Here is a 26678-nt window from a genome sequence, read left to right on the forward strand (position 1 = left end):
GGCAAAAAATGGATTGGTTATTACAAGGTTAGTTTCCCTACAGAAGATGGCAAAGATTTATCAGCCAGATTACTTAACTAATGACGATCACAGGGCTCCTGGTTGGCTGGTTTAAGATTCCATTTCTGGAAAAGCTGAAACTCTTAAGTCTTTGTTTGGTGAAGGGGCAACTTAGCCTGAGAAATCCATTTTTGAGCCTGTTATCTTTAACAACTTTTAGATTCACCTATCTTGATACATTCAAGTTCATTCATTATCATTGCTGCGTAAGATTCCATTATTCATTCATTCAACAACAACAAAATATTCAACACCTCTCTTGCTCCTGGCATTGTTCTAGATGCTGGAAATACACCAGTTGAACAAAACTCTCAAAACCTCTGCATTCGTGCAGCTTAAATTCTCCGGGAGGAGAGAGAAGAAAGATGATAAGTATGTTTTTAGGTAGTGATGGGCGCTAATGAGGACAAGAAAGGGGGAACAGCAACTCTAGTGGGGGGGGTACTGCAATGTTATACAAAGTGGTTAAGAAATGTCTGACTGAGAAGGTGACATTGAAGAAATCTGCAAAGAGATGAAGAGTGAGCCCGGTTAAGGATCTGTGGGAAGGCTTTCCGGCAGGCTGAAAAGCAGATGCCCGGAGGTGGGGGCACGCCTGCCCTGTTGAAGACACATTAATACTGTTGCCAAAGCAGAAAGAAGTATGTGCGAGATCAGAGGCAAGAGGACTAGGATGTGCAGGCTCTTATTGGTCACGGTCACTGGATCTTACTCTGAAAGAGAATGCTCTGAGCAGTGCAGATGTAGGAGTAGGCAGTTAGCTAGGTGTTAATAGGATGCTGGAGGCCGGCAAACGGGGACTCAGGGTCAGCTACAGGGGGAAGTTAGAAACCTGTCCTGACAACGCTCCCAAAACAAAGCCACAAAAAGCCGGCTCAAGCCAGACAGGCCCAAGAAAAAGAAGGCTGAGCCCCTATCAGGTAAAGGAGAAAAGGTGAGAAGCCCCTCCCCAAGGAATATATATTCCACTCCCGAGCTAAGAACTGTCAGTAGAAGATGTAGAGACCCGAACCCAGCTTCCCCTTGAGCTCATCTGTTCCCACGTCTGGAGAGCGTGCTCTCACTTGAATAAGATTTCCCACTTAACACCGCTCAACTGTGTGTCCCGTCTCTCCTTGAATGCCTTCTTGCAACAAGACCAAGAGCCTCCCGCAGCATCCCAGGGACTGGCGGGACAGAGGCCTCAGAGCCCCGGGGCCTCCCCTGTCCAGCCTCTGATGTCCATTTCTAAATGATCACTCTGACAGCTGTGCTGAGCGTTAACCGAAAGGTCAAAGGAAGCAGCCGAGAGACTGGGACTAGTTAGACGTCCATGGCCGTAAATTCTGAGAAGAAGACAGCAGTTTGGACGGAGTAGTTGTAAGTGGTTGGAAAAGCTCAAAACTCAAAATATGGAAAAGATGAGGATGTTAAGAACATTTCGAATATGTTTTTCAACTATGAAGTATATCTTTTTAAATAGTCCTGGCAATTGTTTTTAAAAATACTCTTTATGCCCCATTTTTCTGATGGTAAAAATCAAGAATTAACTTTTCCTGTGACTTCCTTTATACATTAAGCCAAACACAAATTTATTCTACTTTGTCCCACTTAAAATTTTTACAGTATGAGCTAATAGGCCATGACCACCAGTATCCACTTTTAATACTTCCATATTCCACTTTCTCAGCTACAAATTTTGGCAATTTCCTCGAGTTTTATCATCTATATTTATTTATAAGTAAATCTATTTTAACCTTTTTCTTTATTGTTCATGTCTGTGACCGCTTCCTTAGGTTTCTCTTTGGGTCTTGGTATTTTTGTTCCTTTTTCACATTCTCACTAGTTTATATCAGTGCCCTCCCAGTAATTCCACAGCCTCCTGTACTTGGTCTTCTGAAGAAACCTGAGGCCAATTTGAACTTCTTCCCTTGCAGGTAACTTTCATTTCCCTACTTTGACTTCTATGTAAGTCTCACCTCCTCCACCCCAGTTTCCTGTATCTTTAAGTATTTCTATTTTTCCCCCCTGTATCTAGCAATTGGTTTTTCCATTGTTTTCGTCTTGGACACACACACAAAAGGGAAAGTCTCAGTTCTAGGGTTTTTTCTGCTTTCTTCATTAACATCTTCATTAACATAACATTATTCTTGAAGTCTGGCTTTCATATCCCTGATAATCTCACTCTGCCATTCTGTGTCTTTTCCTCTATTTTCTGAGAGGATTCTTCAAATTTACCTTCCAAGCTTACAGAATCCAATTTATAAAGTGATTATTTTCCCACTGTTCCTAATGTAGTTTATTCTTTTAAAAAAAAAAAAAAAAAAAAGGCCACGTGGAGCACCAGGATGGCTCAGTTGGTTAAGCACCGGACTCTTGATTTCGGCTCAGGTCATGATCTCAGGGTCGTGAGATCAAGCCCCACGTTGGGCTCTGTGCTCAGCACAGAATCTGCTTGAGATTCTCTCTCCCTCGCTCTCTCTCAAATAAAATCTTTTTTTTTAAATAAAATTTTAAAATGGCCATGTATTTGAAGAAAAATGTCTACACTACGTAGAGCATCCTTGAGATAGTATAAAACCCACTGCCCCAATGCAGCAGGCTGCATGGAGCCCGCATGGTATAACTGGAGATGGACTAGTTTTCTTCCCTCCCATCCTCCCTTCCTTCTTCCCGTCCTTCCTCCTTTCTCTTTACAGTGAGGAAATAAAAACAAAAACAAAATGATAGGAAAAGGAGAAATAGGAATTGCTCCTCCTGTTCAAGATTACAAAGGCTCAAGTGAAGTATATGCAGTGTTTAAAATTGCATGACAGCACCGCTTCAACCTTACTCTCTCCAGCAGTGGATGATCTAAATGACGCCCGTCCCTGTACAATGTGGAATGGAGGCCGATGGACCGGCTGGATTTGGGGACACTGGGTATATTGTGGAGAATGCCACCGAGATCCTACTGTGAACCTGAATGTTCTCAGAGAAACATGCCATAAAGTATTCACATCTTCTTGCCCTATATAAACTCCCTTAGAAGTCTGAAGTGTATTATAACATTCAAGAGGGATTGCAAACATTTGTTTAGGAAAAATAACCCAAATGACCTAAGCGAAGAGATGCGTGGGCAGGATGGTGCTGGAATAGAGGGACCCAAAGGGTAATTCCATCCGGGTCTTTCCATTACGCTATAAATTTATGGAGTCATAACCAAAGGTCCTTTGACCTTTCGGTTAACGCTCAGCACAGCTGTCAGAGTGATCATTTAGAAATGGACATCAGAGGCTGGACAGGGGAGGCCCCGGGGCTCTGAGGCCTCTGTCCCGCCAGTCCCTGGGATGCTGCGGGAGGCTCTTGGTCTTGTTGCAAGAAGGCATTCAAGGAGAGACGGGACACACAGTTGAGCGGTGTTAAGTGGGAAATCTTATTCAAGTGAGAGTACGCTCTCCAGACGCGGGACAGATGAGCTCAAGGGGAAGCTGGGTTCGGGTCTCTACATCAAAAAAGTCACAATTTTTTATTGTATATAATTTGCTTAAAAGAAATTGAAATCTTGCCAGCTTGTTTTCTTCTGCTCATATCTTTTTAAGTAGGCTCCACTCCTAACATGAGACTCGAACTCATGACCTTGAGATCAAGAGTTGCACGCTCTTCCAACTGAGCCCACCAGGCACCCCTGGCCAACGTCTTTCCACTGAAACAGAGATCACAAAGCAACTGCTGATGATCACAGAGCAGCTTTTAGACCTCTTGCCACAGGCGTGACAAGGGTTTGTCCTGTCTTGGGCACAATGAAGTTCTTGGGCATGGCACAGAGTAGGCACTTAAAGATAGAAATAAAAATGGGGTAGACATGATGTGTAGTTGAGAAGATAACCAAAATGTTTCTTCGGGTAGGCGAGGTGCTGATGGTGGTATAAACCTGAAACTCCCATCATATCCTTTGGAAAAAACAACAAAGGATATGGCAGAGGAAAGAGGCAGCAGTGCTCCTAAAATGGATATAAAACCACCACCAGGAAGAGAAAGTACGCTCCATGCGTGAAAATACGCTAAACTGTACAGGTGTGGAACAGAACGGAATGTAAGTGCTTCAAAGGACACGTGGCAAATCTGAGCAACTCCTGTAACTCGGCGACGGGACAGCCCATTCCAGACATGGGCAAAGGACTGGAACAGACGTTTCTCAACAGAAAGATATGAAATGGCCAAAAAGCATATAAAAGAGACGTTCAACATCAGTAGTCATCAGGGCAATGCAAATCATGACCAGAAGGAGACACCACTTCACACCTGTGCGTGTGACTATTAAGAAAGCAAGCCAGAAAATCCAAGCGTTGGCAGAGATGTAGAAGCACCCACATTGGAAATGGATCCTTTGCACACTGCTGATGGGAATGTAAAATGGTGCAGCCATGGGGGCAAAGAGTTTGGCTATAATGTCCACTCCTCATATGACTCCACAATCCCACTCTTAAGTATTTACCCAAGAGAAATGTCCACACAAACACTTGTATGCAAATGTCCGTGGCAGCATTGTTCACGATTGCCAAAATGTGCAAACGACCCAAATGTCCATAACCACATGAATGGATAAATAAAACGTGGTGGATATTTGCCACGGAACATTACTCGGCCTTAAAAAGGAAGGAAATCCCGACACCTACTATAATGTGGATGAACCTTGAAGACATTATGCTAAGTGAAATCAGCCTGACACAAAAGGACAAATATTATATGATTCCACTTACGTCAGGAATCTAAAATAGGCAAATTCAGAGAGGCAGCAAGTAGAATAAGAGGTGACCGGGGCTGGCAGCCGGGGAAATGGGGCATTACTGCTTAATGGGTGCAGAGCTTCTATTTGAGATGATGAAAAGTTCTGGAAATAGATTGTGGTGACAGCTGCAAAACATATCCTCAATACCCCTAAACTGTACACATAAAACTGGTTATAATGATAAGTCATATATATATATTTTATTGCAGTTAAAAAAAAATACATGCAGGAGGTAAGGAGACATCCATGGGAAGGCAATGCTTTATGGGGAGAATATTGTTAATGGAAAGAGAGCGATGTGGAAACCGTGTGTCGAGGGGGAAAGTAGCAAGAGGAGGAAATAGAAGATCCTGAAAGAGAAAAAATCCCCCAAAATGTTTTTGATCCCACAATTTCTCCTCCACCCCCAAGTCATCTAGTCAAGAAATCATATTTTACTACACAGACAGAAGTAGGTGTATGTGACTGACAGATTTTAGATACGGACTCAAGCTTGTGACAGAAAGGACACAGAAATGAGCTTGCAGGGGCTCTCGAGGCCAAGTCTGGGACAATTTCAGCATCCACATACACAACGATATTAGCAGATTACAGTCCACTGAATAAAATAAGAAACCATGCTTCCAGGCATAAGAACAGAAAACACTTCCCTAAAGTGGAAAGCCAATTAATAAGAGTATAAGAAATGACAGAATTATGAGATCTCCATGTGGAAACCACTGTGATGATAATAAAGCGTCATCTATAGATGCTAAAATTGGTGGAGGTGAGTTTGTCTAGTACAGATACACATGCATGCACTCATCGGATCACCTCTCAAGATACTAATGAATGCGAAGAGAAAAACAGTGACTTTAGAGTGGGAGACCAGGCAGACACCACCTCAACCAAGATAAAGCTGAAATTACCAACATCACAAGGCTCCCAATGTGGTAAGACCATGAACTGAGAATACAATATTGCTTTGGTGGTTTTCTTACCAAAAAAGCACAGCATAAACCTAACCATATGGAAAACACCAGACAACGCCAATGGAGGGACAGTCTAGAAAAAAAAAAAAATGGCCTATTCATTTCACAGAACTCTTCATGAGAAAACAGGTTTGGTAATGCAACAGCCAACAAGAGAAGGGCCAAACCCACCTGAAAAGGTGGACATTTTAAATAATAATTTAATTACTATGGAACACCATAAATTCAATGTATCAGGCATGTCAATCATATCACAAAAGGTAAAGCATATTCTTTTTCAGGTTGTTTCGAAAATGGCCTGTTAGGAAGCTATAAAAATGGACAGTATTCTCTTCTGCCTAGATTCTGAACAAGCCTCTTTGAGAATAAGAGAAACCAGGCAAGGCGAATATGTTCACAACTCAATGATGAGTCTTTCTTTGCCTAGTCCTCTTATGCACGTTTTAGTTTAGCATGTGTTTCCTGACTCAGGGTAGGAACCAATCTCTCTTCCTCTGGTGATCTAGGGAGATGAATGAGAAGGGAAAGTATAGATAGGAAAGGGAGGTGTTGATAGTTTTAAGGCGACATGTTTAAATTCAACAGTGGCCTGAAGAAGGTTATAACCTTGGGGGCACAGTCGGTTGAGCACCCGACTCTGGGTTTCGGCTCAGGTCATGATCTCAGGGGATTGAGCCTCGAGTCTGGCTCCGCGCTGAGCACGGAGTCTGCTTGAGATTCTCTCTCCCTCTCCCTCTGCCCCTCCCCCTGCTCTCTCACTCTCTTCTAAAAAAAAAAAAAAAAAAAAGAATGTTACGACCTTGAAATGGCCCTTGGATACAACCTCTTAAACTTGATGTGCACTTCACCTAGGGTGATCAGGCAGTAAGATCTGTTTTATCCTACCTCAAATGACCCAGTATAGAGTTGGGCCAAAAAACTCTAATCATTTTTACTGATATACACACTGGCCTTCCTACTGATCCTCATTCTGGCTGACCTGGGCAACCTCTTCCTGAGAAGGCAGGGTCTCTCAGGCATCAGGCAAGCTGAGGAACCCCGGGCTCCTCCCCAAGTCACTTCCTTGCCTCACAGCCAGAGGTAATCACCAACCTGAATTGTGTGGTCGTATGGTAGCTAGTCTCCAAATATGGTCCCCACAACGAACCACAACCCTGGTATTCACACCCTTGTATCACCTTCTCCCCTTGAAATCTGGACATCTATAAATCATTTTTCACCAAGAGAATACAGAATTGAGGTCATGTGGCTTCCAAAGTGGAGTTCTAAGATCTACACTTTCAGTGTCGATCTTCTAGGATGCTGGGTCTTGGGACACTGCCTCTCAGGAACCAGCCACCCTTCTGTGTGAAGCCCAACCAGGCTCTCAGCAGCGGACGTCACTGGGTGCCGGCCACCCTGGACACCAAGCTCAGGGGAGCGGCCGCCGCCGACTGCAAATGCATTAGAGACGCCAAGTACGAATTCCCCAAGTGAACCCAAATATGGAACCAACGGCATTAATAAACTGTTGCTTTAAGCCACTAAGTTTGGGGATGAGTTGTTACACAGCAAGGGACAGCTAGACTATCTTGTCATTCAACCACTTGCTATTTTTAGTATCTTACCACATGTATAAATCACTTAGAATCAATTTAATATTGAGGAACATGTCATTATACCATATGTTGTTTCCTCTGACTTTTGAAAAGTCAACAGGCTTTGAAATTCATCTGTGTTTGCTTATAGCTTTGGTTCATTCATTCTCCCTGCTGCTCTACATTGTTAATATTCCAAAATTCTCCGTTTTCCTATTAACATTCAGACTACTTCCAAACATTAGCTTCTATGATCAGTGCTGCTAAGGATATCTTTATACCTGTCTCTTATTGCTCATATGCACACATTTATCTATCATATATACATAGGACATGTTCAACTTTATAGGATGCCAATGGTCTGTTATCAATTTACACTCCCACAGTGGAGCATGGATTCCAGTTACTCCACGTACATCCCAAAACTCAGTAATGTCACACACCTTTGTTTTTACTCATCTTAAAAAAAACAAAAAACAAAAAAACCCCATGAAATTTGGGGTGCCTGGCTGGCTAAGTCAGTGAAGTGTGTGATTCTTAATCATGGGATCGTGCGTTCAACCCCACATTGGATATAGAGCCTACTAAAAAATCAAAAATAAATTTAAAAAAATAAGGTCTATTTAAAAAGTCATAAAATCTCATAAAATCCTGTGATTCTAATTTCCATTTTTAAGCATCTTTTCATGTTTTTAGAAATCTGTATTTCCTCTTCTGTGAAATAAGTAGTCATGTATTTGGACCACATTTTTTTCCTACAAGGTTGTCTTTTTTTTTAAGTTGATTTGTACAAAGTATTTAAATTTTCCAGACGGTAAGCGTTTGTCAAAAATGTTGTGGAAAGATCTCCTGTTATATTATGTCTTGACTTTTCATCTCCATTTTGGTATATTTTGATAACCAGATGTTCTTTTTTTTTAATGTGAGCAAATATAAAAAAAGATTTCATGGCTTATTTGTATCCTGTTTAAAAAAATCCTTCCCTATTGTGAGGTCATAAAGTTTTTCTTTACATCTTCTTCCAAAAGATACAATTTTGCCTTCCACACAATTCTTTTTGTGGTGATGGTAGGCATCCAATTTTTCTATGTGGATGAACCATTTTTTCTAGAGCCATTATTCATTATTGAATAATTTGTTCTTTCCCTATGTTCCTCCTGTCATGACTACTTCTAACATTTTACCATTTTTTTCCAGCAGGTTTCTGGCAAAAACCCTTTTACCAGATTAAGTAAACTATCTCCTCTGCTTAGTTAAGAATTTTTAAATGAATGGGTGCTGAGTACTGTGATTGCTTTGCCTGCATTTACTGAGATGAACATGTGGATTTTGCACCTTTAACCTGCCCACGTGGTACATAGCATCTGTAAGTTTCCTAATGCTAAATAACCCGCCAATTCCCATGAAAAATCTACATTTATCATGACGCATTAACTATGTTGAGGTACTTCTGGATTACATTTGCTTTGTTTAGGGTTTTTACATTTTTGTTCATGGATGATATAGGCCGACATTTTTTAATTTCTTGTACTTTCCTTGTCAATTTTGGTCCCAGGTTATATTGGAATCATTGTGCTTGTACATGATCTCCTCTGGAAGATCCTGCATAAGACTCAAATTGCCTGTTACTTGCAACTTTGAGAGACCTCAACGTAAAAATAAGTGGGCTTGATATTTTCTTCATGTAACTTTATTCAGATTTATTTGGGGGGATTATTTTTAGGACTATATTGTTATTTGGAGAGGCAATGGTCTAAACGTGTGCCCCTTCAAAATTCGTGTTGAAAACCTAACCCCAGAGGTGATAGTATTAGGAGGTGGGGCCTTTGGGAGGTGACTGTCATGAGGGTGGAGCCTCATGAATTCGATTAGTGCCCTCATAAGAGGCCTCGGAGAGCTCCCTCACCCCTTCCACCATGTGAGGTTCCAAGAAGGCACCGGTGAGGAACCAGAGGATCCTCACCAGAACACACCCATGCAGGTGCCATGACCTTGGACTTCCCAGCCTCTGGAATTTTAAGAAGTAAGTTTCAGTGGTTTATAAGCCACCCAGGCTGTGGTATTTATTATGGCAACCTAAGTGGACTAAGACAGGGAAGTTATATTTTCCCAGAAATTTTCCCAGAAATTAGAGAATTTAAAAGAATGGTTGTAGGGAAAAAGGCACAGCAGTGGAGGATTACTGTTCCTCATGAGTCTGGAACAGTAAGACTGATTAGTTGGTCCCAGGAAGCAAAAGTTGAATTCAGTGATTTTTGCTTTAGCTCAGTCTCCACCCCCAATAGTACCTTTTCTGAGGTATTTTTATTATTTTTTTTAACTCTTTGACAAAGAGAAAGAAACTAGTTGTTTGTTTGTTTGTTTTTAAACAAAATAGGTAGTTCAGTCCTTTAGTGCTTGCCCACTCTTGATGATACTGGACAACACTAAAGGATGTTGCTTCCGTAAAGTTCAACAATTTTAGTTTGACTTGGGAGATAACTTTTTACATTGCCGGAATTATTATTCACATTTTAGAAATGCTGAAACGTGCTAACTTGTTGAAGCATCTAACAGCCCATTTACTGAACTTAGAGTCTGAATTTCTGTCTCATGGCCCTCAAACTGTGGGAGGGAGTGAAAGTTACCTGGTTCACTTTACCACCAGCTAGGACGAATGGTGATCCACACTCTTCCTGGGCCTTCCTGGATGATAACCAGAGAGCTCAATGAAGCAGGCAAAGCCTTGGGTGCCGAGAGGCATGCTCCCATCTTACACTGTAAGATCATCACTAACATTTATCAGTGGAGTAACTTGCAAAAACAGTAGTTGTCTGAATAACCTTTAATTCTCAACCTCACACAGCAAAGGTAATCACTTTATGATAAAACCAAGTGAAATACCATGCATTTTGTGATTTAAAATAAAGTGACTTTAGATCTGCTTCAGAGCTGGGAACAAGTCGTCGGGGAGAAAACTCACAGGCCCGTATGCCTGCAGAGTTTACAGAGTGATTTTCTCAGGTAAATGGCTTGGAAAGCAAAGAAGAAACAATCCAAAGAGTTTTCACAACCACCAAGTACGCGATTTGCCTTAAACTATTAAAGAACACATTTTAGTGACAGTGAGGTAGCTAGAGGTCACCTGCTTACATGTCTCCTCCAAAACAGTCTTCTTAGGATAACTGGCTTGCATAACACTGAAATGTCATTTCAAAAAATAGACACCTAGATTAATCTAAAGTCTGGATTTTATGGCTGCACTTTTACATAAATCAACACGCTTCCCAGGGACACTTGCGAAAGCTGGGGGCTCTTATTGCACGTCACCCGGGAGAAGATAAAAGAATCTTACACATTCTCTACCTTATAGTAATAACTTAAAAACTATGAAAAACACATTTCACAGAAGCTTTCCTAATACACCTAATGTTACCTGCATCATGAAGTCTCTGATGTCTGAGGAGGTCTACATTCTGAAGTTTAACTCACAATTAACTACTCTTCATCACTTCCTGCCCAGGATGAGTTTTTCGAAATTGAGTATGGAATGAACTTCAGTTGGAAGACCTTCCACCACATGTGTTTTATTTATAGTTTTTCTCCAGTATGAGTCCTCTGGTGATTGGTAAGGGATGAGCTCTGACTAAAAGCCTTCCCACATTCTTTACATTTATACGGCTTTTCTCCCGTATGAATCCTCATATGCGTCATAAGGGATGAGCTTTGTCGGAAAGCTTTCCCACATACTTTACAGCTAAATGGTTTCTCTCCAGTGTGAATTCTCTGGTGCTGAATGAGAGCTGAGCTTTGGTTGAAGGCTTTTTCACAGTCATTACATTTATAAGGTTTCTCTCCAGTGTGAATTTTTCGATGAGTATTAACCGCTGAGTGAGAACTGAAGGCTTTTCCACATTCTTTACAGTTATACGGTTTCTCTCCGGTATGGATTCTGTTGTGTATATTAAGCCGTGAAATCCAGGAGAAGGCCTTCCCACATTCGTTGCATTTGTAGGGTTTTTCTCCTGTATGAATTCTCTGATGCTGTATCAGAGCAGAGCTTTGGCTGAAGGCTTTCCCGCATTCTTTACACGCATAAGGTTTCTCCCCAGTGTGGATTCTCTGATGTATGATAAGGGCTGAGTGATAACTGAATACTTTCCCACACTCATTACAATTAAAGGGTTTCTCTCCAGTATGAATTCTATGGTGTCTACTTAGCCGAGATATTGAAGTAAAGGCTTTCCCGCACTGACTACATTCGTAGGGTTTCTCTCCAGTATGAATCCTGTGATGTTGAATAAGAGATGAGCACTGGCTAAAGGCTCTCCCACACTCGTTACATTTATAGGGCTTTTCTCCGGTATGAATTCGTTGGTGATTATTCAGGGATGAACTTCCTTTAAATGTCTTGCCACACTCGTTGCATTTATAGGGTCTCTCTCCAGTATGCATCCTCTGATGTCCGATGAGGGATGTGGTGAAACTGAAGGCTTTCCCACATTCACCGCAGATATAAGGTTTCTCTCCCGTGTGAACTCTCAGGTGCTGAGTGAGAGAGGAGCTTTGGCTGAAAGCTTTCCGACATTCCTTGCATTTGTAGAGCTTCTCTCCAGTGTGGATTCTCTGGTGTTTACTCAGGGAAGAACTGTGGAGGAAGATTTTCCCACAGAGGTTACATTTGTAACATTTGCGCACCGTATTGACTCCCAGTTGTTTAAACAGAACTGAATATTGCTGGGAATGGGGTTTCCTTCCTCTGGAAACGAGTCTGGGTTTTCTAATAAGGGATGATTTCAGACTGAGATTTTTCCCGAGCTCAATACTTGTAAAGCTCCTCTCCCTCATGTAGGTGTTTTTGATGGTGACTAAGACTTTCCTGAAAGGTTTGTTCTTTTTGCCTTGTTGCTTCTCTAGCTTGTCCTCATTTATATAGGCTTTCCCTGGCTTGAAATCAAAAGGACTGTCACCTAGGAGTTTATCCATTACTTCCTGATTTTCTTCTTCAGAAACTGTAGTTTCAAACAAGCGCTCCCAACCTAAAATAAACAAAATGGGTAAGTCTCCCTTGCACTGAGAGTAAAGAAAAGTGACACCAAAATATACAAGAACTGCTGACAAATACTTCCCAGATTCTTAAGAAAGGATGGGGAGAAAAAAGGGCAAGAGAAAGAAGCAGCATGGGAGACATGCCTGGGTGGAGAGGATCTGAGGAAAGCTCGGGTGAACTCCGAGGGAAGCTCCTCCAACAAGGGCAGCCAGGCCCGCTCTAGGAAAAAGCTCAGGTCAGCAGGGGACAGAGCACTTCTGAGTTCAGTGGGTTGTGTTACTCCTCAGCTCCCTCTCCCGCATCAGTCACCAGTGCACTCAAGGTAAATCCACGAGGAACCTGCAGAGGAGCTACAAGTAAAACCTGGAAGAGCTGTGGGTCTTAAAAAGCTCTCTGAAACCCAGGGCCTCAATTAGCGCTGTTTTGGAACTCCTCCGAGTGCTGTATGTGCTGTTATGATGGACATTCCCTCACTCGTTCAAGCAGTTATTTACTCAGTAGCCACCATGCAAAGGTCAAGATCAGGAGTATGGGGAACATATCAGACAGGAATCCAGTTTTTGCAAGGTTTATATTCTAGCAGCAGGGTATTAACAGTGACCAAGTGGCCAAATAAACTAGGGATGATGAGTCCTGGAGGTGACGAGAATAAGGAAAACAAACAAAAACAAGGTGATGTGCAGTATGAGTAAACGAGCTGACGTTTTAAACTGGGTGATAGGGAAGTAGAATTAAAGATGGGATCTAAATAATGAGAGCTGGCCATGCAAAAATGTGGGTGTAAAGAGGATTCCAGTCAGAAAGAACGTAAGGCGAGAGTCAGCTTTGAGTTGTCCAGGAACCCAGATTTGTCCAGTGTGGCCTGAGCAAGAGGGAACAAGCCAGTGTTACGAGGTGAGGCAAAGAAGGAGGCAGGAGCCGTATCACGCAGGGTCTTGTGAGATACAGGAAGACATGTGGAATTTCTTCAGAGATCACTGTGGGTTAGGAAGGATGGGACAGTTCTGTTTAAAGAGGATCACAGTGGCAGTGTGACAAATGGATTGTAATTCGGGGTGGGCAGATGCAGAGCAGCCACTCAGGAGCCTGGATGGAGGCGATGGCGGTCTGCACTGGCATGGCAGTGGAGGGGGGCACATCTGGGACGTTCTGAAGACAGAGATGACAAGTACCTTCACCTATGAATAGGATGTACAGAGTACGTGAAAGAGAGGACTCAAGGATGATGTCCAGCTTCTGGCCTGGGCAGCTCGATGGAGACTGGTGCCATGTAATGATATGGGGACTACTGGGGGAAGAGTACATTCTTGAGAATAATTTTCAGTCCACTTTTTAATCACTTAGGATACAGTGCAAGGAATGGTGTCATTGCTTCAAAAGGAATGAATGTATTTTCTTAAAGAGTTTTTATTTTCTTAACTAAAAAAGAGATATATAATCATTGTAAGAAAAATAAAGAAAATACAGAAAACTATAAATACGAAAATCGAGTTCAGCCATACACATGACACACAAATATAATCATTGCTAGATGTGGAATTTAGCTCACCAGAATTTTTCTGGATATTAGAAAACACTTTTATTTAAAAAATAAAAATAGGTTGAAACTACACTTCCCCCTACCTACTCTGCACTTAAAAAAAAACTGTGGGCTTCTCTCCATGGCAACAAATGAAGGTTGACACCATCATTTTAATGGCAATGTTAAGATTTCAAAGCACAAACATAATCATAATTTAATAAATCCCCTTCTAAGAGTCACTTAGCTTTCTTCTTCCCAGTGATCCCTCATGTTATAACATTCTTTATACCACCTTTGCAACTCTGCACAATTATGGAATTATTTCCTTAAGATAAACTTCTAAACCTGGAATCAATTTTAATAAAGCCAGATCATCCTGCAGAAAGACTACACCCATCAACATCCTACGAAAGATACTCAGGTATCAGTCAGAGCGATAGGAAAACACTGGATATGTATTTCTTAATTTGGGGTAATACAGTAAGGGGAAAATGGCATCCCATTGCTTTAGTTTGTAATTCACTGATTATAATGAAGTTGAATAGTTTTTCAAAGAACCCTGGGTGAATTTTCAAATTCACATTCCTTGACTTTTTAATGGTGACACTCATGCCTTTGTACTGTAATTATTTATTCTCTGGACCTTTTCTCTGTTTCTCTTTATATTATACCTTTGTATTCTATAGCCACTACAGCAATCTTAATAACAGGAAAAAAACTAGAAATTAAAATTTCCAGAAGATTATTTAATAAAATATGGCTTAACAATACAATAGAGCTCTTTCAGAGACATAGGCCTCTATTTAATGGGGGCTGAATAACTGAAGGACATTCACAGTTTAAAATAGGTTTGAGAACAGTATGTATAATCAATCTCTCTCTCTGTGTCTCTCCCTCATGCACAAACACAAACACACTCAAATATTCACAATCTGAGAGGATAAATGGTAAAATATCAACAAAGGTTCATCATGGTTGGTTGGCAAAATTTCAGGTGAATCTTTTTTTTTTTTTTTTAAGATTTTATTTATTTATTTGACAGAGAGAGACACAGCGAGAGAGGGAACACAAGCAGGGGGAGTGGGAGAGGGAGAAGCAGGCTTCCCGCTGAGCAGGGAGCCCGATGTGGGGCTCGATCCCAGGACCCTGAGATCATGACCTGAGCCGAAGGCAGACGCTTAACTGAGCCACCCAGGCGCCCTTCCTTTTTTTTTTTTTTTTTTTTTTTACAATACTACATATACCTTGTATTAATTAAAAGTAGTTAATTTTTTCAAATGCTTGCAAAAGAAGAACACAGTCAATTTGATACTAATGATTTCTTTACCAACCAGAAGGTTCAGAGCCAAATTCGAGACTCACCCATGGCTACATTGCTGGCCCTTACCACAGATATATTCACTTTTTAAGGTTCTGACCAAACTTCTATTTTATCATTATTCTTACAGTTAGCTTCCTTGGATTGTTGGTGGAATGTGGCAGAATATATGTTAGTATGTAGTAGAAAAAAATATCCCTGAAGCGAAAAAAGACTTGGCTCTTCAAAGCAAAGGGCCCCGTGATGCCAAGTAACAGTATTACACCAAAACTCCTTGGTATTTGATACAACCTAATGAACCTTCTGCATTCCAAAGATAAAAGAAAATATCCTATAATATTCTAGACAGAAGACAAAAAAAGGGGCGGAGGGACCAGATTTCTACACAGAAGATAAAGGAAAAAGAACCATGTTAATGGAGGACTTTTTAAAAACGACACTCAATGCTCAGTCACTACAGCCAAGTGTGAAGGAAAAAAAAATTTGATGCCAGAATTCTAGATCCATAATTCTCACCAGAGAGGTAAAAGAATTGATTTTATTTATTATTTATTTTTAAAATTTATTTTTAAAGGTTTTCAATATTTGACAGAGAGAGAAAGAGAACACAAGCACAGGGAGGGGCAGAGGCAGAGGGAGAAGCAGGCTCCCCGCCGAGCAGGGAGCCCGATGTGGGGCTCGATCCCAGGACCCTGAGCCGAAGGGCAGACGCTAAACCGTCTGAGCCACCCAGGCATCCTAAAAGAATTGATTGTAGACATGTACAAATAGAGCACAAACAAACCTTTCTGAAAATATTATTCAAGAAAACACTCTAGTCAAAACAAAGGGGAAAATCTGAAGACAAAGCTCATGAATGGAAACACAGGAGTGAGCTGCCCAGAAAGCCTGTGTCCTGCCATCGAGAGAAATAAATGCTGGTTAAGTAGCAAAACTCAAAGGAGAGAGCCACCCTCTGGTGCTAGAATCAAAGACAAAACAGAGTAAAAGCAAACAAAGACAAAAAAAACCCACCTAAAACCCAGAATGACAATAACAACAACAACAAAAAACAAGACAAAGCAGAACAGCAAATGAGAGCTTATGGATCCAGCAACCCAGAGCAGTTTTAGAGATTGAGAGACATGTCCTAGCAGCCAGGGTCTGGAACATATTATTCTGAGTATTTTCACACAAAAGATTTAGGAGAATGCCATACTGAGTATCTGCGAACCTTCTGCATAAATTCTATTTATCACCATGTTGCTACCCCTGCTTTCTCGCTCTCGTGTAGTATATAAATGCACACATGTCCACGTTTTCTTTTTAGCTGAACCATATGTAATAAGTTGCAGACCAAAAAAGTCAAATAAAAACCCAAGCTGGAACAATGAGGGATGTACTGTAGGGATAGAAGGTTTGTTCAAACCACAAAGGGAAGAGAATTTAAGAAAATAATCAGTCCAAAAAAAGGAATGGGAAGTCCTCAGATAGGGAGAAAAACCATGAGAGACTCCTAGCTATAGGAAACAAACTGAGGGTTGCTGGAGGGGAGAAGGGTGGGGGGACGGGGTAATTGGGTGATGGGCAGTAAGGAGGGCACGGGATATGATGAGCACTGGGTGTTACACGCAACTGATGAAATACTACATCTGAAACGAATGATGTACTATATGCTTCCTAATTGAATTTTTTTTTTTTTAAAGATTTTATTTATTTATTTGACAGAGAGAGACACAGAGAGAGAGGGAACACAAGCAGGGGGAGTGGGAGAGGGAGAAGCAGGCTTCCCACGGAGCAGGGAGCCCGATGTGGGGCTCCATCCCAGGACCCTGGGATCATGACCTGAGCCGAAGGCAGCCACTTAATGACTGAGTCACCCAGGCGCCCCTGCCTAATTGAATTTAAAAAAAAAAAATTTTTTAAAAAGGAAAATAATCAGTCCGAAAAACAGGGGAAGATATGACTCACAAACCTTACGCGTTATATACGGTGTCACATTTTCTGCATTCACATTACAAAGGACATCGGGGACAAGTGGGCCCTTCTCGGGAGAACTCAACTCTCCCTCTCAACCTGCCATATCAAGGACTCAGAAAGGTAGAGAGAGAGGATATGCCCTTCCCAGCCTTCCCCAGGCCCTGGTCAACGTCTTCCGATCAGCAGCAGCCAGGCAGTGAGAAAATGCTCTGTCCACTTCCCAATCACTGTCACTCACCTACACGTGGGCCTTGAGAAACTCCATTTTCCACCATCCAGGGGTCTTCCCCTTGCTGTAGCTGGAAGATGACCTTTGGTTTGGAAAACAGGATTCCTGTTCGTGAGCAAGAAGAAGAGAATGAGCCCGCTGTGCAGACATGAGAGGGGCTTAAGTTAGGCTCCTAGAGGATGGCCAGAGGTGGTCTCAGGAAGAAAGTCAGGGCGCTGGTTGTGCACGCCTCCAAACTGGAACCTCTCATGAGACTCAGAGGGACAGAGTCTGGCGACAAAGAACAGCAAAAGCACACAAAGGCTGCCCATCACCGACTCTACCAACCCGAGGCCTTTCTTGGCAGGGGACGGGGGGAGCAGCTGCCACCCTGTGAGCCCCCCTGCGGGTCCTCCTCGGAGAGGGCCCCACGATGCTCCCCCGGCAGACTCTCCATCAGGAGGAAAGGTCCTTACCCAGCGAGACAAGGGTGCCGTAGTTCTCCAGCATCACCTCCCGGTACAGGGTTCTCTGCGCGGAGTCCAGGCGCAGCCACTCGTCCTGGCTGAAGAACACGGCCACGTCCCTGAATGTCACAGACTCCTGCAACAGGAAACCCACTCCTGCTCACCTGGGACCATCCCCTTGGGGGATGAGCAGCCACCCTGTCGCTGCGCAAGGTTGCAAGCATCTCCAGGCGAGTCTCTGTCCTTTCCAAATGTACCTACAGTTGTTCCCACTTCTGCAGGGGGGTATGTTCTAAGACACCCCCCCCCAGAGGATGCCTAAAACTTGGGGAGTACCGTACCCTATATATACTGTTTTTCCCTATAAATACAATCCTATGATAAAGTTTAATTTATAAATCAGGCACAGTAAGAAATTAACAACTAATAATAGAACAATTATGACAATATACTATAGCAAAATTATGTGAATGTGGTCTCTCCCTCTCAAAACATCTTACTGTGCTGTTCTTACCCTTCTTCTGCTTGTAATATTGTCACAGCTAGACCCCAAGACCTGACCTTTACTGCCCACCTGCTTATACTCACTGACCTTTGTCCCACATTTTTCCTTAAGCTCTTCTTTCCAGCTTATCTCTTAACTCAGGCAAATGGAAAGTGAAACTGCCCCTCCAGAATATTCCACCCCCTAGTTAACAACTGTCAATAAAAGATAGCAACTCAAACCCCAGGGCACAAAGCTCGCTCTCTCTCTCTTTCTCTCAAGCTCATCTGCTCTCCTATCTTGAGTATAATTTTTGCTTTAATAAACTTCCCTGCTGTGTCACCATCTGCTGTGTTGTGTGTCTGTCCTTGAATTCTTTCTTGAGACAAGCCCAAGAACCTTCAGCAACTCCTTCAGGACAGGCTTGGTCGAGGCCCCAGGGCCTCCCCAGTTCACCCGGCAACACTGAAACCCTGCGTTGTTCAAGAGTCAACTAGACTACAAGTACCTCGGATCACACCTGCTGATTCGGAGGTCTTCTTTCTTGGATCTTCCTAGACAATTACCTGGACTCCTATCAGGTACCACTCTAGTTGATTGGTCCTCAATTCCTTGAGGGTAAGGACCATACATTTTCTCTTTGAATTCCTAATGTTACAGAGAGAATTACCTGATTCCCCCAAGTTTCCAACCTTCACAGGGAAAAAAACATACCTAGATCCCTCACAGAGCTCTGGGTGTGGCTTTGGCACAGGGCTGGGGAGGGGGACATTCAACTCCTAATCAACAAGTACTTAGCTGTTAGGTGAGGAATTCCCAATGAGACTGGCCCCAAGCACTAGAGAAACAGCTTGATGTGGTCCATACATACAATGGATTATTACTCGGCCATCAGAAAGGATGAATACCACCATTTGCATCGACATGGATGGAACTGGAGGGGACTGTGCTAAGTGAACCCTAATCCAGGACCTAACCCAGAACCTAATCCAGAACTACTTGGATTTCTTCACATGCTTGAAGAAATGAACTAGAATCACAACTAATGAATCCTTGAATACTACATCAAAAACTAATGAACATAATAAAAAATATTTAAAAAAAAGAGAGAGAGCGAAAGAAGCAGCTTCTTTCCTGAGTTACCCTACCAGGCCCTCAGGTCCCTCCATGGGCTTCACTGCCTCGTAAAGCTCAACAATGGCTTCAGTGTGTTCACATCTCTGAACCAGGAAGGCAGGTGAAGAAAGAAGCCCTCACTCACCTGAGCCTGGGCTGGCAGCAACCTTGTGGCCATTTCTCCCTCCTGGAGAAGACACCTGAAATGGAAAAAGAACCTGTGAGCAGTCTGTCTGTCCATCCTGTCTGTACTCCCACCCTCATGAGGCCTGACTAAATCAGAGAGCCCCACACACCGAGCAGCCAGCAGATGGAAGCCAGAGGGAAACTGGGAGCCCAGGCATCCCTGAGTTAGAGGTCCGTGGGCATGGCCACCCAAACCAGGAGTGGGCAGCAAGCATACTTCCAGTCACCGGCCGGCTACCTTTCAGCCAGTGGTTTCTGAATAAAGATAAATCAGACTAAGGAATTAGAGCCATCTGATGTACATTAACAGAGTAAAGGGCAGTCAGGCCGGGCTCACAGAGATGCTCAATGGAAGAGAAATAACATAAATATTCCACACACCTATACTTAAGTATTTTGAGCTATATTATAATTATAAAATTATATTGTACCTAACATAGTAAATAATTAGATATAAGGTATGACAACAAAGTATAATAATACGATAATTATAATAATTCTTTACATAACATTCGAAGGAAATTGGTGTTCTTTTCAGGAAGAGCCAACCGAAAATCAGTCTTCTCTTCCCCTCGGAAATGGGGCTTCCTTTATGAAGAAAGAGTTATCAAATTCCCTTAATATAAACGAAAACATTACCCATCCTCTCCCTGCTCCAAAAAAACCCCACAAGGCTCAAAAGAAAGAGCATCATTGGCTAAAGATGAATTTAAAATTTGGAGAAAAGGGAAGTAACTCAGCAAAAGGACGAAATTAATCTAAACAACCAAAAAGAACAGTCAAATCACTCCAGGATTCACTCCGGGAGAACGGGGCCACACAAGCTCAATATAGCAAGGATAGCAAAAACTAGTACACAATAAAACAAAGTTGAAACTCGGGGCGAGGTGGGGGTGGGGAGGCCCACAAACGCTACCAGCCAAAAGCCGCCCCGGGTGCACGAACCCTCCAACGAGGCAGGGCTCGCTGCAATCTCAGTTCTGCGGCCACTGCTCCAGGAGCCCCGCCCGAGGCTGGCGCCCGGGGCTCAGGCGGTGACAGCCCCGATTTCCGGGGCTGCGGGACCGCGGGAGCCCAGAGCTCGCGGGGCAACGCCCCCTCCCCGGGCCGCCTTCACCTGCCGAGGCCGCCGCCGCCGCTCCGACGCCCGCAACTGGGACTCGCGCGGCGGCCGGCCCTCTGCCCGGGCCCCGCCGCGGGAGCTGCACACCCTGGGCCCGCTCTCACCGGCAGCCTGTACCTGCGCCCGCCGCGACGGGGACGCCAAGCGGCGGACCGCACGGGAGACAAGCAGGATACCTAGCCCGGGGGTATTTTTCGCCGCCGCCGCCAGGCCGCTAGGCGCAACTGCGCCTGCGCACGAGAGAGGGAGCCGGGTGCCTCGGCCGAACCGCAACACTTTTCCTTTCGAACTCTATTTCCCAGACGGCGTCGCAGGACGGCGGCCTACGGTGTCCGAGAAGGGCCAATTGCGGTAAAGCTAGAGAACGCCATCTTGCCGGGAGCCCAAGAAGGCTGAAGCCTCGTCTTTCTGCCTCTCTCACCACTTGTCCTGTCGAGCACCCTTTATGGGAAAAGTGGGTATGTATTTAAAAATATGGAAAATTCGCCGCTTGCTGCTGCTCGTTCTTGATTCAGCAATTCCTCTTCTGGGTATATTCCCAATGGAATTGAAAGCGATGACTTAAACTGGTATTTGTACAGTGTTAAGAGCAGCATTATTTACAGTAGCCAAAAGATGGAAACAAGCCGGTGTCAATGGACAGATGAGCGGATAAACATAACGTGGTGTGTGCGTACAGTGGAAAATCAGTCAGTCGTCTAAAGGACAGAAATTCGGACCCATGCTCCAACATGGATGGAGCTTGAAGACATGCCAAGTAAAATAAGGCAGACTTAAATATTGTGTGATTCCACTTATATGAGGTATTTAGAATAGTCAGAGTCATAGACAGAAAGTAGAAAAACGGTTACCAAGGGTTTGGGGAAGAGGGGAATGAGAATTTATTGTTTAATGGGTATAGAGTTTCAGTTTGGATGATGAAAAAGTTCTGGAAATGGATGACGGTGATGGTTGTACAACAATGTGAATGAACTTAGTACTCCTGAACTGTACACTTAGAAATGGCTAAAATGGTAGATTTTGTGTTATGTGACTTTTACCGCGATAAAAATAATAGCAATGCAAGATAAAGAAGTAACAATTATGAACTGTTATTGGCAAAACAATGTAACATTGAGATTTACAAAGTATAAATAAAGTGACAGACTGAGTAGACATGATTGCCTCCTTTTTTCTCTTAATATTACTTAAAATGACAAAAACACATACATATTTAATTTTCAAAGGAATAGATCCCCTACAGCTCTAGAAAATACCATCAGAACCCCAGAAATTGAGAGAAAAGCTTGGAAGGCATGCAGCAGTGTGCCCTGAGGTCCAAAATCCATCTAATAGATTCAGAAGAAGAAACCAGAAATGAAGAGGAAGAAAAATTACAAATAGATTATAGATAAAGCTATGGAAACGTTCGAGCTGAAGAAGGCTTGCGTCTTCAGATTAAATAGAATATAAGGTGTTGAACATAATGATGGGGTTGGGCCACGGGAGGCCTACAAAAAATATATCCTGGATGAAATTTCAGAAGTCTTAAGGATAAACAGAAAATCCTAGGAGCTACCAGGATATAAGAATGAAATAAAAGATTACCTATGTGTCCCTTGCTACAAGTAATAGAAGATGGGACTGCTTCAATTGTCTTAAATGATAAAGGCAGAATGAAAAATTCTTGGGTCGGACTCCAGCTCCCTCAGAATGAGTAGTTCAGTGAGGTCATCAAAAAACCAAGTTTCTGGGGCGCCTGGGTGGCTCAGTTGGTTAAGCGACTGTCTTCGGCTCAGGTCATGATCCTGGAGTCCCTGGATCGAGTCCCACATTGGGCTCCCTGCTCGGCAGGGAGTCTGCTTCTCCCTCTGACCCTCCCCCCTCTCATGTGTTCTCTCTCATTCTCTCTCTCTCAAATAAATAAATAAAATCTTTAAAAAAAAAAAAAATGTTAAAAAAAAAAAAAACCAAGTTTCTTCCTTCCCTCCTCTCTGCTGCTCAGGAGTTGGGTGCGATGTGGACATGCACATTCCCAAATTCTGTTGGGAAATAGGAAGAGGGGGTTGAATGGATGTTGGGTAATCAAGAATGCCCACTATTCCAGGCAAAGCAAAGAGGCTGATATCAGACTCTCAGCAGCAGCACTGGATTCTAGAAGACAGCGTGGAGCAATATTCTCAGATTTCTAAAGTAAAATGACTTAGGACTTGTAATTCTATAACCCTTTAATCTAGCATTCAATTGTGAGTGAAGTAAAGACATTTGGAAGATGAAAGAATTTGCATAGATTGTAATCCCTAAAATATCTCTGATTGAATTAATGAAATATAATCCATTAAAAAAATCAACGAGGGGCGGCTGGGTGGCTCAAGTCAGTTGAACGTCTGTCTCTTGATTTTGGCTCAGGTTATGATCTCTGGGTTGTGAGGTCAAGCCCCATGTTAGTCTCTACACTGGGCATGGAGCCTGCTTGGGATTCTGTCTCCTCTCTACCCGTCCTCCATGCTTGCACACTCATTCTCTCTCTTTCTCAAAAAAGAAAAAAAATCAAAGAAAGTATAACTTGTGTGGATTATAGGAGAATGTAGTAAGTACATTAGTAAAACATCGGGGTTCAAAATGATTCTTGAGCATATTGTGAAGATAATAGGATTAAAAACACAGATGATGGGGCGCCTGGGTGGCTCAGTCGTTAAGTGTCTGCCTTCGGCTCAGGTCATGATCCCAGGGTCCTGGGATCGAGCCCCGCATTGGGCTCCCTGCTCCACAGGAAGCCTGCTTTCCCTTCTCCCACTCCCCCTGCTTGTGTTCCCTCTCTCGCTGTGTCTCTGTCAAATAAATAAATAAAATCTTAAAAAAAAAAAAACCACAGGTGATAACAAAAGGGAATGGCAGAGAGGGTATGATGACAGGCTAAGGTTCTTGTCTTTTTCAGGGGGATGACACAGATACCAGTTGACTTCAGATGTAAATTTTATGTATATTAAGTATTTAATAGAGACCAGTAGGCAAATGGAAACAGGGTATATGACTTCCTAACCAGCTGCAGAATAATCTTAAGCTATATTCTTTTAAGTCAACATTCTTTTTTAAATATAAATTGTTTGATTTATTTTTGTAATTAGATCTTCACGAAGTTGTCTTTTCAACTTTTCAGTTTGTTTTATTAACGTGAAATTATACTGTAGTACACAAAAGTTGGTCACCTGGGGAACAATAATTGTATATTCAGCTTAACAGAAATAAAAGGATATTTGTCTTTTTTTTTTTTTTTTAAGGATTTTACTTATTTATTTGAGAGAGAGAATGACAGACGGAGAGCACGAGAGGGAAGAGAGTCAGAGGAAGAAGCAGACCCCCTGCTGAGCAGGGAGCCTGATATGGGACTCGATCCTGGGACTCCAGGATCATAACCCGAGCTGAAGGCAGTCGCTTAACCAACTGAGCCACCCAGGCGCCCTAAAAGGATATTTGTCTTAAAATGCAAGATTTTATCTGCTGCAAAAGGTTTTGTCATGTGATCACATTATAAAAGTTTTGAAATAACATTTTTTTAATTCTTAATAAGATTGTTGTGTGGCTACAGGTCCCAATCAGTGTAGTGGAGAGAGACCTGCAGCCCTGTTCTCCATCACCCAGCTCGGGATATTTCTCCCCTCCCCATCTAGCATGTCCTGAGCCTCGGCATCAGCCCGTTCAGTGTAGGAATGTGGACCCAGGGCCCTGGGCTATGCCAGTGGGGAGGAGAGCGGGGCTTGCACCAAGCTGCCTCATTCCCCAGAGTCTGAGTGCCTGCTCACCAGCACTGCCTGCACCTTCTAGCCCACTGGGCCATCGGTATTTGGAGTCTTGGACCTGACACACTGGGAGGTAATGCTGGCTCAGCTTTGAGTATCTTGGGGAGAATGAAGACAGCCCCCAAAAGGAGGGCTTTTCTACCAGGACCTAATGCATTAGTGGTCTGGACCACAGAGAGACACTGGCCAAGGATGGAATCACCACTTTAGCTGTTGGCAGCTCACCTTCCAAACTGTCGAGTACGTTTTTTGCTGTCTGCATCTCTTGGAGTAGTGTTACTGCCTACTCATCCACCAGTATCAACAAGGAGACTTAGAACCAAAATTTAGAAATCTAGCTTACGGTATTTTATTTTCGATTATGCATATGTGGAAATCTGTACTTCCATGATGTTGCCTTACCAGGTCTCTGCAAAGCAACATATAGGACTTCATCAAAATGAAAAATTTCTACTCATCAAGTGACAGTTTTAGGAGCATGAAAAGACAAGACACAGATGGGGAGAAACATTTGAAAAGCATATATCTGATAGTTTTGTATCCAGAATATATAAAGAACTTTCAAAAAACTCTGTTGTACTACACCAAACAGCCTAATTTTTTAAATGGGCAAAAGATTTGATCAGATACTTCACTAAAAAGATATAAGAATGGCAATGAAACTCAGAAAATGTTGCACAACATCATTAGTCCTTAGGGAAATGCAAATTCAGCCTATAGGGAGATACACTACATACCTACTACAGTAGAGAGGACCACGGCCCCTCAAATACGTCCATATCTTAATCCCCAGGATGTGTGACTGTTACCTTATATGGCAGAAGGGACCATGCCCATGTGATCAAGTTAAGGATTCTGAGATGGGGCAGTTATCCTGGATTATCTAGGTGTGCTTGACATAATCACATTGGTCCTTACAAAAGGCGGGCAGGGAGTCAGAACGGAGGTTATATGATGATGGAAGCAGGGGGACAGAAAGAAAGAATTGAAGATGCCAAACTGCTGCCTTTGAAGATAGAGGAAAGAGGCTGTAAGCCAAGGAATACGGGTACCTCCCACAAGCTGGAAAAGGCAAGGAAAGGGATTCTCCCTTAGAGCCCCAGGAGGAAGCAGCCATGCTGTCATGTTGACTTGGGCTCAGTGAAATTGATTTTGGACCTCTGGCCTCCAGAACTGCAAGGGAATAAATGCATGTTTTAAGCCCCTGAATTTGTGGCGGTTTGTTACAGCAGCAATAAGAAACTAACACACTTACTAAAATGATTGAATAATTTTTTAAAGGATAATACAAAATGCTAGTGAAAACGTGAAAAGAGCAGAACTCTCACACTTTGGAAAACATTTTGTCAGTTTCTTATAAAGTTAAACATGCACTTTCCATATGACCCAGCAACCTCACGTCTAGGTATCTACTCAAGGGTAAATGAAAACATGTCCACACAAAAACCTGTATGAACATCTTTTTTTTGGAGAAGATTTTATTTATTTATTTGACACAGAGAGAGAGAGTGAGTGAGAGAGAGCAGCAGAGGGAGAGGGAGAAGCAGACTCCCTGCCAAGCAGGGAGACTGACATGGGGCTCGATCCCAGGACCCTGGAATCATGACCTGAGCTGAAGGCAGATGCTTAACCAACTGACCTACCCAGGCGTCCCTGTAAGAAAATCAATAGATTTTGATACCTTCATGCAGTAAAAAGAAACAAATTGCTGACATTTGTCAACATAATCTTTTTTTAAAAATGATTTTATTTATTTGAAAGAGAGATAGCGAGAGATAAAGCATGAGCAGGGGAGAGAGGGAGAAGCAGGCTCCCCGCTCCCAATACAGGTCTCAATCCCAGGACCCTGGGATCATGACCTGAGCCGAAGGCAGATGCTTAACCAACTGAGCCACCCAGGCGCCCCAACATAGATTAATCTTAAAAGCATTATGCTAAGTGAGAGAAGCGGGACACAAAAGGTTACATATTGTGTGCTCCTTTATATATAATATACAAGAAAAGGCAAAGCTAGAAGGGACAGAAGTAAAATCAGTGGTTCCCTAATGCTGGGGATAATGGGGGGAAGGGATTAACTGTAAAGGAGCACAAGAGATAGGAAGTTCAGTGGTGAAGAGGCTGTATAAACA

At 42.8% G+C, this 26678-nt stretch overlaps 2 protein-coding genes across 4 annotated transcripts in view; both read right to left on the reverse strand.

Annotated features, from left to right (window-relative positions):
* The window catches only part of ZNF354C (zinc finger protein 354C), a 34928-nt gene extending 17484 nt beyond the window's left edge, over positions 1-17444 (reverse strand). The window contains exon 1 of one of the 2 annotated variants that reach the window (XM_078067664.1): positions 17425-17444. Coding sequence is in view for 1 of the 2 variants with exons in the window: in XM_078067662.1 (XP_077923788.1) it covers positions 10774-10782 (9 nt within the window). In the remaining variant the exon portion in view is untranslated. Of the gene's footprint in view, positions 1-10773; positions 10820-17424 lie in introns of those variants that run through there. The other variant, XM_078067662.1, reaches the window with a different exon arrangement.
* Positions 10168-20999, reverse strand: ZNF879 (zinc finger protein 879). 2 transcript variants are annotated; one of them, XM_036080145.2, is made up of 5 exons: positions 20888-20999; positions 19607-19661; positions 17871-17997; positions 17425-17520; positions 10168-12376 (listed from the first exon to the last, which is right to left on the reverse strand). In XM_036080145.2, exons 2-5 carry the CDS (start codon positions 19637-19639, stop codon positions 10929-10931), a joined length of 1704 nt encoding a protein of 567 aa, XP_035936038.1. In that variant the 5' UTR covers positions 19640-19661; positions 20888-20999; the 3' UTR covers positions 10168-10928. The 2 variants fall into 2 exon arrangements, with proteins under 2 accessions (XP_035936038.1, XP_035936040.2); XM_036080147.2 differs by having other exon boundaries at positions 11862-11985.
* Positions 21000-26678: the final 5679 nt, after the last annotated feature.

Source organism: Halichoerus grypus, chromosome 2 (assembly GCF_964656455.1).
Source record: "Halichoerus grypus chromosome 2, mHalGry1.hap1.1, whole genome shotgun sequence".
Lineage (NCBI taxonomy): Eukaryota > Metazoa > Chordata > Mammalia > Carnivora > Phocidae > Halichoerus > Halichoerus grypus.

Coding starts and splice junctions, on each gene's coding strand:
- ZNF879 (XM_036080145.2), bottom strand. CDS start 19,639: ATGGCCACAAGGTTGCTGCCAGCCCAGGCTCAG. Junction 17,998..19,606: donor TGCTGCCAGCCCAGGCTCAG/GTGAGTGAGGGC, acceptor TTCCTGTTGCAG/GAGTCTGTGACATTCAGGGA. Junction 17,521..17,870: donor CGGCACCCTTGTCTCGCTGG/GTAAGGACCTTT, acceptor GCTCACGAACAG/GAATCCTGTTTTCCAAACCA.